We start from the raw sequence: 12,171 nt of genomic DNA, 5'->3' as shown, positions 1-12,171 counted from the left end.
TGAACTTGCTTTTCACCCAGTGGCAGCTTGCTAGCAGAGCCTGATGCCGCGCTGCGCTCCCCCCCTGCTTATCTTTCGTACTTTTTCTATAACACCTCACGCGCTTGCTCGGCTGCTCACTGCCACTTTGTCGTGGCCTTACGCAGCAGCGGTCAGCTCAGAGTCGAAGTATTTTTTTCCCCTCTCCTTGAGGACGCTGTCAGTGACGCATAAATGTATTCGCGGCGTATTAATCATGACCTTGGGCAAGATGATTGGCGCTCTTGAGCAGGCGCAATTAGCCCATGCGCTGCCCCCCCCCCCTCCCCCCTCCAGAAGAAAGTCATTTATGCCTCACGCAAGTGTGAGGCATAAATGCCGCGTCACTCGTTGGTGTCTGCTAAAGAGGTGACAATTTCACTCTTCCGTAGTTTTGGTTTTCGAAGTCAAATTGTCTGGAATTCATTACAATGCAGAAAATAGCAACATCAGCTTTTTGAATTTCTGAAAATGGCTATGCTCAAATGACTGGCTTCAAATATATCATTAGGATCAATCGTCTTGATTCTGTGCCTTAACACAGTGCCAGTAACGCCGTCGCGCGTAGACCCCAACATCTCCGGTGCCGATGCTAGAGGGCTTCTATTTTCGTGATTTAACTTATCTCGATTTTTTCTCGGTTTTTACGGCTTTGAGTTAACGGGGGTTTACTGTACATCTCAAGGCAACCAATGACAAACATCAATACAGCTCCAAAATTTTCAGCCATACAATGCATTTGGCAGTTCCTCCAATCGCGAATTAGTAGGTTAAATGATACCACGCTACCTTGTGCCTTCGCTAACTCCGTTTCAAACATAGCAGGCAACGCTACGAAGACTACAGAGACTTCTCTCAATGTTTGGCAACAAAAACAATGCATGTCACACATTAAAGATATAGGTTAGTGTCAGGTAATTCGATGTCACATTAAGTCTCATACACTTACATCGCAGAATATGCCATCATTATTACACAGGAGGAGTCACAGAACTTAACCCATTTACCACCGAAAGAGTGGAGTGGCATATTACTGTGACCTGCAGCCGCAGCACACCCCCTGCATGGTGACCAAAACACTGTACATTGCATACCAGAAGCACAAACATGCGCAAACTACATGTGATTTGATGTAAGCATAAGTCCACAAGTTGTAGTTGCAATGTATGAAGGTAGTTTTACCACAGAAAACAGTACAGATCAAAATCAAGTGCATTGTGAAACACGCGGAGTGAGACGTATATATATATATATGACCAAACTACTTGCGTAGCTTTCGCAGCGTTGCTTGCTAAAGTAGGAAACGTACTATAGTTAGTAGCAATGCATTAGCCAAAAAGTGCATGCGGGCTACACAAAAGGCAAAATACTGTTTCTCCCCAGTTAAACTGTGGGCCTTTCAAGGATAACAAATAGTTGCAGTGAACAAAAGTTGAAATAAAATGTGCCTTACGTCTATCAGAAGCATGTGGAGACCTGCAATCAAATATGTCCAAAGAGCTACATATGCAGCAAGTAGCCACTTATAAATGCGTTACGACATTGTTTACTTAAATGTTTTACTCAAAAGAAGGAAGTGACTAGTAACACATCAATTTTAAATACATAAACACATAATATTGAAACACTGAAACACTAAATGCAGCATAGAACAACACAGTATTTTGAAGCAAGAGGTCTTTAAAAATATCTCTTATGCTGGTGTCTTGCAATTCATTGGCATCATAGTGAAATATACAAGGTATGCCAAGGCTCACATGTTTCAGTATTCTGAATTTCAGTGCCATAACAACCAAGCATATTCTTAATTTAGTACGTACTGAGCATCTCTTTTATGAAGGCCAAGAATTGAGGAAGTCTGCTTCCATTTTTGATAGCAATCTATGCAGTTCATCTCTCAATTTCATCCTCGGGCTACAAGAAAAATGTTCAATGACATCAAAAAACTTCTGTGGGCCATCACTTGATCACTCCGACATTTGCCTACCAACTTCTCTTTCACACCTGTTTTTCAGAACAGTGAATTTAATGAGTACTCAACATGAAACTTTTATCGTTTTTATTTTATTTTTGTATTGGATAGTCATCAACCCAGTATTTACACTATGGAGCCTCAATTCCTTGAGAATGCAACAAATAATTGATTATGTTACCTTTTAGAGTGACAAGTTCGAAACACATGATAAGCGCAGTGCAGCTTCAAAAGTTAAAAATGCAACTATTCACGTCACCGAAACCTGATGTGGTGCTAGACGCACACAATATGACAACAGAGTTTTAGAATAGTGCCCCAAACGTTTTGGGGCCCCCAAAGAAATAGCGTTAAGCCACGGCACGTGCGCAAGATGCAAACTGCGTTTGGGTTTTTCATCGGGCACGCTGTTTTACTGATTTAGCAGGAGCCCCAGAAGCTGCCCCAAAAGATTTGCGTCAACAAACATGGTGACACCGATCGAAGCGACGGCTCTAACCTAGCACCAAACTGCACTCGATTCGTGGCAACGGTGAAATTCATAAGCTAGGATAAGTGACTGCAGTTATCGCTTCTTCTCACCTAACATGTGTAATGAAGATTGATTCATTAGAGTCGCTGATTCCGAATTCGATTGTCGATTTCATGATTCGTAGGCCTAACACGGATTAGCTTGGCTGGTGAAGGCACTTAAACTTGGTTATTCAAAACTAAGCACAAGTTTCTTGCTTCTAATAGAATAACTTCTAAATTGTAATTAAATGTGAAAGTGTAAATTACTCTTCTTATAATAGAATTTAATATTTTATTTTAATATTTATAACAGCTTTTCTTTGATGCCATAGTGGGGCTGCAAACACAAGATGCTATCCACAAACGCAAAGCCCTATTCTAAAGCTCTTCACTCTTGCATGCCCCAACGCTTACACCCGCAAAGCTTTTTGGGGCCCCGAACTTTTAGGGGCCCCTATACTAAAACTATCTAATGCTGCCGAAAGCCGAGACCATTGAGTACTCATCAGAACAAGAGGGGTGAGCAGGTTCCCCTGTTTTTCCAAGAGAAACAAAAAATTGCAAAGGGCCAATTTGGCAGCTTTTAGCAACACGATCATTGTATGGCCTTCAACCACTGTAGAAGGCTGACTGACATGCTTGAAGTGTAAGTGATACCACGTGACTGCCACGTCCACTTTCAGTGACGTGAATGGTCTCGTTTTCTGACGTCTGAAACCTCGATGCACTTGGCACGCATTTAGAATGGGTTGCATGAAAGGCACTGTAATTATTTACGGTGCTCTTCAGGAACTGAGGCTTCATATCACAATTATGGAGTTGGCAGCTACCTAATGAAGCAAGAAAGGCGAACACAATATTTTCATGTCAGAACTCTTTTAAAACACATTTCTCTTGCACAAGGTGCGTGCCAACTTGTAAACCTCAAAACCTTTGGAATGGTGAAGGCCCTATAATTTGCAAACGGCCAGAGATTATTAAACTCTGAGAGTGCATACTTGTTTCCGAAGATGAGGTCCGCGTCAGGAGCTCCTTTGGGGTGTTGATATTTGTGCCTCCGATCGCGGTTCAGGTTTAACACCACGGGTCTCTGCTGTGCTGCAAGCATTTCTTAACAAAATAAAAACAACGAATAAGAAATTAAACTTAGTTGCATCAGCTGTACAATAATTTTGCTGAAACACCTCAAGCAATCGAGTAAAAATTCACTTTTGTTGTTTCTGAGGCAATGTATTGTGAAAAACAGTGATGTACATGAACTTCATGCAGAAAATTTAAGAACTGCGGCAGAACTCATCTCACGATGCCTGTCAATGGTTATGCATTTGCTGCATCTCACTGAATTTTTAAATACCATTTTGTTAAAGCTTTGTGTTAAAATGTTGTTGCTTATGCAATGGAGCCACGTTTGAGCCCAGTTCTTGCTACTCGTGCAGGTTCGTCTGTTTGCCAAGGCGAGGTTCTCAATACAGTCAACTCCTGTTAATTTGACTCTTCACTTTATTTGAGCACACTGAAAAGTTCTGGCTTGAAACCGTATGTTGCTTGGAAGTTAAATTTGTTTAGCTGAAATGCGAAAGCATCCCACTTCAGTTAAAGGCCAACTGCAACAAAATTTTCGAATGTGTAATTAAGCCCAGTTTCAGATAATTTAGACATACGGCAGCCTCTGTCAAAGACTTTACGCTTGAAATACGAGTGGATGCGTAACAAAATGCTTGCAAAAATCTGTTTTGCATACCAAAACTGAAAAAAAAAAAAAAATGTCGCCATTACCACTCACCAGAAGTGACATACAACTTAGACTGTATAGAGAACTAGTGCCCGTGTCGTCTGCTTTCCATGCTTGTACCATTCCCGTGTATCTGCAAACAGGTCCTGCTCGCACGTCTGCTAGACATTGAGTTAGCATACTGCTAGCTGCTTCATGCGCTGCACCCATGCCATTGTGTGCCCACAATGTTCTTTTAATGCGAATCATTCTTCTCTGAGTCAAGCCAGTTTTCTGTATCTGGCTGTCTATGCTCAACGAGCAGAGCCTTGATGCATTCCGTCTCCACTTGGAGACGAGAAGCGCATTGAGGTGACCAAGCTAAGGGACCTTAGCCGCTTTAGACACGCAGGCATCTGTAGTAAAGAATGGGAAGTAGCTGAGGCTCGGCACAAAGTGCGCATAAGTTTTGCCCGTTTCACCCTGGCGGGATTGGTGGCATTGCATTCCAGCATCGTTTGCTGCTGCATCTATACCATGGATGCCACGTCGTGCTCTCCTTCGTGACAAAAGCAGCATGCGGTTCCCGCTGACAGCATTTCTGGCGCTATGTCAGAAACACTTTCGTTTGTCCACTTAATGCATCCGATGTAGAGAGGCATGAAATGTCTTAAAGATGATGCACCACTGGAAATTATCACTCCAAGAATACCGCCTCTTAATACAGTGAAATCCCGATAACTCGAATGGCTCTGTTGGTCCCGGAAAGTCCAATGTATTTGAATAGAGAAAAACTCTAACGAATTTGAACTACAAAAACCATGCAACTGTTCTTCCGAACAAGATCTCTCACTCCCATGCACCACTTTTCAGACAAACCTGAGCCAAAGGTTCTGTGTGTTGCTAGCTACCCTAATGTTGCATGCTTTAGAAATGTGCTCTGTAAAAATATGAGGAAAGACATGTGGGAAGCCGAGACCGAACCAGAGCAAGCAATATAGCGCGCGCCTTTATTTCCCATTCGACCTAAAAGGAGCAGAAGGGAGCCCCCAGCGCACGCTTGATTATGTTACAGCATGCTCGCCTACATCCCCCTACCCCCAAGCGTGCGCTTGATCACGTTACCATGCGCTCACCTACGCCCCCTTCTAGCGCACGCTGGATCACGTCATCAACAACAGCATCAGCATTCTTACAACAGCTCAAATCACATGCGCAACAACAAGAAAGCAAACCAAGAGAGTCATCCATCAACCAGACAATGTTGAGTGAGCGATGCGCCTGGGTGCCTAGGTGCAACTGAGAGATCAGCAGTCATGTACGGTTCTGGAACTTTCGCCAATGCGCTGCCACCAAGTGCACGCGTAGCCTGCTTAGGTGCTATTTGAAAGCTGTTAATAAGAAAATTAGATGATTGCCAGCCCTGCGGCTTAGCCATAATGACTCTGATAGTAAATATGCTATGCATTTAGAGCCAAATTATCCCAAGCGAAATTTCAATGCAGTTGGCCTTTAATTCAACTCCCGCCAGCGTCTCCTCGTACACGCAGTGGTCACCGAAAGCTTGAAAACACAAGTAATTCAGCAGAGGGTGATACTGCTTCCTCAGTGGCCTATGCTACTCCTGCCCAGGAAGCCATTCATTCCTGCTTGTTTCATGTCACATCATGCCGAGGCAGCATTTAAACAAGGCGGCGCTCTTCGCTACATACTGGTTGAGTCGCGCTTCAAGAGCAAGTAGCGAAAGAACACTATAGGCTATTTCAAGGAATAAAAAAAGATTTGGATTCATTCATTTTGCTGCTGTTTGTTAATTCAACCTGTCGGATAATTTGACTGAATCTTGCGATTCCACAAGGGTCAAATTAGCATGAATGGACTGTAGTCTGTGACTAATGATATAGTGAGCAGCCCGCGTAGTAAGCAGTAAAATTAGTCATTAACATCTATACTGGCTTAAATGCAAAGAACAATTATTGCAGAAGCTGCTATTCTTGAAACGTTATCCAATGAAACATTTGAAACAGAGCTCACACCCCAGTAATACAAGCCTGCACAGCATGTTCTTCTTTTTCCTCCTTACCTTGGTAATCTTCTTCCTCTTGCCTTTCATTGATGTTCAATGTGAGCATCTTCACTTGTTCCTTCTCTGCTCTTTCAGCCTGCAAGATCCGGAAAATGTGAGAAGCACTCTAGTAACAATACAAGATTCAAAAAGATGCAGCGTTTAGGGACACAATTATTGGAGCTAGATTGTGGCTAATCACTTAAAATTATGCGAAGCACGTGATTTAATTTTTAAAAAAAAGGAACTCATATCAAACTTCAAGAACTGGTTAAAGTAACAACAACAGTACACTAGACACTGTGACAGCAGGTGCAAGGCCTATAACCATTAACAATAACTAATGATTGATCATGATGAACTTGCTTGGCAGGGACACTCACCTCCTCTCTGTCCTTCAGGTTCTGTGCAAGCTCTGAAGACACCGGAACCTCCAAGCTCTTGAACTGCACACACAGAGGAAATATGACCGCATGGCCTTAATATAAGCTGTTCTTATTAATTTCTGCAAGCAACAAAATACCCTGTCAACTCCATTGTGATTTTATTTATTTACATTTTTAACGATAGGTAAAAGTTCTTGTTAATAAGTGCAGCCAGAAAGTTCATTCGTACATATCATTCCAATGTCCTTTGCTTGATAAGGCAATATAATATCCATAAAAGGAGCATACCTGAAAGTCCTTTGCATTCTACTTAAGGTTGGGCTAGCATAAAAAAAAATAGCTGACATATTTTTACAGGCAACTTTTGGCAAGCCATACAGCAACCAAAGTATGCGATGAGGGTAAAACATTAACTAGATACTGCGTACAAAACATTTTCTCACAACTCTGGAAACCCTGTAAGAGACATTAAGCAAAAACTTATTACCAAGCCCCGTCTCCAACAACACAACCATTCAGTATTTTGATTGTTTTTACAGACAATGGTGAGAGAACTGACCAAAAGACAAAAGTGCAGCTGGCAGTAACAGCATCAACCAGTTAAATAAGAACCAAAATGTTTTGTCTCAGACCTGGGGCTTGTTTCCTTTGCGGGTCATCAGGATAAAGTTCATGGTGTTCTTGTCTTCCTCGCCTTTCTTTTCCAGAAGGTTGCTATCTGCAACGACCAGAAGATAAATAGCTCAACACTGCCAGTACTAAGCAGCACCTTGCAGTATACCAGGTGTCTTAGCTAACACAGACCATGTTAAAAAAAACTTTCTTTGCAGATGAAACCAACCATATGTTGCTAGTAACTTCCTGGAGAAGCCTCCAGTATTTTTTGTTCTTATTAATAGAATTAGTATTGATTAATTATCAAACTTCTTCATTATTGAAACAGCCCACAGAACCATTACTATGTCACTGGCTTGTGCGCCTTATCGGCTTTCCTTTAAGCATGAAAATAAAAACTATGCAAACAGTAATGCGTCGCAAACAACTGAAAAGTGACATTTTCAAATGAGCTCTACAAACCTTGCATTGACATACTTCCTGTAAACTTGGTAACGGAAAGTTTCTTGATTAATCGGAACTAATATAATTATTCTATTACTAAAAACACAAAAAATACTGTAAGCTTCTTCACGAGGTCGCTAAAACATACAATTGGGCTCATTCACAAAAAAGCTTATCATATGTTGCGAACTGCCACCTCGCGTCGGCCCGAGCAGCCATTTTGACTTTTCATGTCGCTTGGCTTGGTGGCTTGACGATGGCATTGGCCGCCCAAAGTGCCGGGGGCGACACCTATGATGTATTTTCGGTTTCCGTCAGTAAAAGTATGGCCTTTGAGATCCATATTTGCTATCTAAAGAAGGTGTCTATGACGCATTGTGGCCCTAAAATTAGTTTTGGCCCATAGGTGTTCTGTATAAAGTCCAAGGATGATAACGCCATCGCCGCGGGCCGTATACTGTATGTGCGAGTGAAAGCATGCTAGGGGAGCCGACGACTGTGTCTAAATCTCGTGAGCGCAAGAAAGAAAAGCAGGGAGGGAGTGCGCCTTCTTCAGTTGCGCTCGCGACACCAGTGAGGGAGTGAGGGGGGAGGGAGTGATAGCGAGCAGCGCTGTACTCTAGCATCAAATGCGTACTGCGCGGCGGCGCGCAGGCCGTATCTTGAAAGCGATCTGTGTTGGGGGCAGAGTCTAGGCAGTGTAGGTGCATCGGCGACTCGTAGCTTTGTGCGTGCGGTGTGTTCTCGGCACTCAGTTTGCATTGAAGCGAGACAGCAGCACGAAGGTCACATCGCTCGCTGCTGCAGCGGCACTTCCTCACGCCAGCGTTTGACAGTGTGTGTCCGCGCTCATCGAGTGTGATGTGTTCATGTTTGCCTGTGGGAGCTGACACCATGCTGGTTAATATAGTTAATAAGCGAATGTTTACAAGTTTATACGGACGATAAAACTACTATCCGTACATTGTATAGCTGTCTACTAATTTGCTATCGCAATCGATGCTTCGGCTTTCGGGTGAAACTATGACTTTTTTTGACACGTAAGAATTAAAATAATATTGTCTGCAGTTCAACACTACTCTCATTTCTCAATTTTTCCTATTTCTCGGCTCTTGCGTTTCCCGGCTCTTACGTTTTTTTTTTTTTTTTAAACGGTCCCAGGGAAAACGTATCAGCGGGGTTCTACTGTACTTCGAAACGCGCAGCCTGTTGAAAAGTCCACCTGATGTTGATCATTACTGTCAAAAACAACAAAGAAAAAACACCTCTCTACATGGCCAAGTGCTGGTGTTACCGGAAAGCACCCAGATCGCCTTTCGAACAGCATTTTTTTTCCCGACATGCCAGGCACATAATAACCAATTTCAAAGAATGGATATAATAAGCTGTCTAATGATGGATAAAAATAATTCAGTATTATATTTGCTAGTTCTTGTGATTATCAGGTGTTAGGTGCCGTGCTATAAAGGAGGTTGTGTGCCCCTATAGTATACTATTAAACATGCTAACTAGCCCTAGTCGTAGTCCTTTTCCAACATATTCAAAGGAGATCAAGGCAAGCGAAACCACTTACATGTTTTTTTCTGTTGGCCAGTACCCTTTAGGCTCATGGGGATGACAATATCTGCTTGTGGCTTCACCGAGTCCTGGCTGCGATGCTGAAACATAGGTACATTTTGATCAGAATTCTTGAATAGGTTTGTTTCTGTGAAGCGAAAAGTGGGTATGCAAGTAGAGGTTGGACATTAATGCCTGAATAATCAGTAGTACAACAGCTTGTGCACATTTACAATTCATTAAACACACAGTATAGTTATGCACACATAATCTGCCTTTACATGAAGCCCACACCTACAATTTACAACATTTGAAAGAAGGTTGGGGAAAAAGATATCTGCATGCTTATCAATTTGTACGAATGACCACACACAACAACGATCATATCTTCATAAAAGCAACACAGTTGTCGGAGCGAAACAAAGCTGCAGAAGCAATCCTGCTTTGCATGTCAAGTCATCAATGCTTTCAGCGCTGCTCACTGCTGAAGTGCATTGCTGCAACGCAGTAAAGCAGAGCACTGTCATGAATGGCACGTCGCAAAGATACGGCATGTCCCTGTGGTAGCAAACCATGAATGAAGACTTTCTGATGCTCTTTGTCACAAAGAAAACTTGAGGTTTAAATTTTTCCATACTGCAAGAAATGAGAAACAATGTACCAATTTTCTCAGAGATTTCCAGAAACCTGGCTTCATGATGGCCTCATGAGCGGTAGAGAAAGGGTTAATAAGCTGAAAGTGCTTTGACATTATTTCACACATTATGAAACTAAATAAGTTAATATATAGTTAAACCTCAACATAATGAACATGCATATAACAAATTATCAGATACGATGAAGTAAATGTAAAATGTTCCTTGTTAATATGAGCCTGTAAGAAATGCACACTTAATAACAAATGTTGAATGTAACGAGGGCATTTTCGTGTCAGATGTGGCTTCATTACAACGAGGCTCAACTGTATTTAACAGTTAGCAGGCCATGTAAAAAGTAAATCTTAGCGCTGTGGGAATGACTGACCTACTTTGAACAACATACTACTGAAGGTTCAACAAGAAGGACTTGGTCCTTAGCAAGCTTGTTGCCATGCAATGCGATTCTGCAGGTAACACAAGCCAGAAATGGACAAGAAGTCATTTTCTAGCCAAGGAGGCAGAGTGCAGTGACCGCATCATCTGACAGCCTCGGCCGCATGCAAACCAGGTATGAGTGCTTGCAAGATTCTGGGATGTGCACAGAAACGAAGAGGGAGGCATGAGACTTACAAGTATGCTTTCCGACAACATCTTGTCAAACGCTGCCATGAAGTCGTCGTCCTCTGGACACGGGGCACGCCGGGGCCTTTGGCCGACCAATGTCACGTCTTGCTGAGAGCTGCCGGGGTCCTCATCCAAGTTGCCGGCTTCGTCCTCCGTGCTTGACCCGACATCATCCTGTACAGCAAACATCGCATCAGCGAGTGGCCTTTGATGAAGCCTCTTAACAAAAATCTAATACCCCAGTCACACCGAGCATTTTTCGATCATGATCGAACCCGATCTGGATCAGATTTCTCGATCGCAATTGGTTCCCTTCCTCAGCTTGTGCAAAGGAGCCAATCACGATCAAGAGATTTGATCCTAATCAGGCTCAATTATGATGAAAAGTGCCTCATGTGATACAGGTATAAGATGTGCAATGCCAGGATCCGTTGCCCACCGTCTTACAAACTGAATTAAAGTGTAACGATACTACATAAGACACGGATTCTAAGGCACATAATAAAGCCACACATAGAAGCACTACAGCCGTCGACAAATTTTTTGGACTCCAAAAATTCGGACTTGTTGGATATTCCGGACTTCATAAATGCACCGTCAGGGTTCCCATAGGGTTAACGCCTTTTGCGACCAATATTTCGGACAAATTTAGGCCTCAAGTTCGATTTTCCAGACTAAATCGCTCATTCTGAGCCACGCTACTACTCGATCTTTAAGGCCACCCATGTTCAATTTTCCGCTGGCTTGGCCAGGCTTGGCTTCCAGTGACCCCCTCTATAGCCTTCAAGATTGGGAGGCACACGCTATCAATAGAGTGCAATCCTCCGGTCTCAAAGGCCATGCCCGCTCTTCCTTAGCTGACAAAACGCTCCAGGGCAATGTTTCTTTTTTTCCGATCAGCTCTATCAACATAATTGCTTTTTTTTAAAGTTTCGGTTGCTATTTGCACGTGGTGTGTCCACACAGTGGGTGAGTCTCGGAGACGTCGCATCTTATAGTCGGGTACAACTTAAGAAGGCAGGACAGGCCTCACCCAGATGACCAAAGCACGGCAACCAATTGCCTCCGCGACTAAAGAAGCAGTCCCACTGACGCGACTCGGCCCAGCTCCAGGCGCGGGCTTCCATGTCCGGCTCATGACGTCAGTCTAGAGTGCGCGCCCATTGGTGGAGGCTCGTGTGCATCCGCGTTTGAGGGGCAAATGCCGCTGCCTCCTAAAGATGTACATGACTATAGTGTGTGCTTGTGCGGCTTCGCATTTGTGTGATCGGTGCCACCTCCTGTGCCTTCATGAGAGCCAAGTGATGCCAAGTAACGGAGCTCGTTTCTTCGATCTCCATAGCAATCTCCGCCAACCGAGATCGACAACATGGTTATTCTCTTGTCGACTCTATATGGAGACGACAGTCTTGGGCAAATTCAAGCAAATCTTTTCACCTCCAAGCGTAGTATGAGGTAGGGCATTATTATAGATTTGTTTATGCCACTCTAAGCCTAATAAATTGTATTTTTTTCGTGTGTACGAGTTTTTTCGGACTGATTTTTCAGAGTATGTTTTGGTCCTTGCGAGGTCCGGAAAATCGGTCTGTGACTCCACTAAAAAAACGCACATGAAGTCCTATAACTTG

General features: G+C 43.1%; 1 protein-coding gene across 1 annotated transcript in view; it reads right to left on the bottom strand.

Annotated features, from left to right (window-relative positions):
- Positions 1 to 12,171, bottom strand: part of LOC119461027 (regulator of nonsense transcripts 2-like) — a 59,928-nt gene that overhangs the window by 993 nt on the left and 46,764 nt on the right. Inside the window, 6 exon segments of the mRNA XM_049672356.1 lie at positions 3,502 to 3,613; positions 6,298 to 6,376; positions 6,663 to 6,725; positions 7,298 to 7,383; positions 9,298 to 9,382; positions 10,550 to 10,717. Coding sequence (XP_049528313.1) covers positions 3,502 to 3,613; positions 6,298 to 6,376; positions 6,663 to 6,725; positions 7,298 to 7,383; positions 9,298 to 9,382; positions 10,550 to 10,717 — 593 coding nt within the window.

The sequence above is a fragment of the Dermacentor silvarum genome, chromosome 8, assembly GCF_013339745.2.
Source record: "Dermacentor silvarum isolate Dsil-2018 chromosome 8, BIME_Dsil_1.4, whole genome shotgun sequence".
Taxonomy (NCBI): Eukaryota; Metazoa; Arthropoda; class Arachnida; order Ixodida; family Ixodidae; genus Dermacentor; species Dermacentor silvarum.
This window is presented reverse-complemented; position numbering and strand designations above follow the sequence as displayed.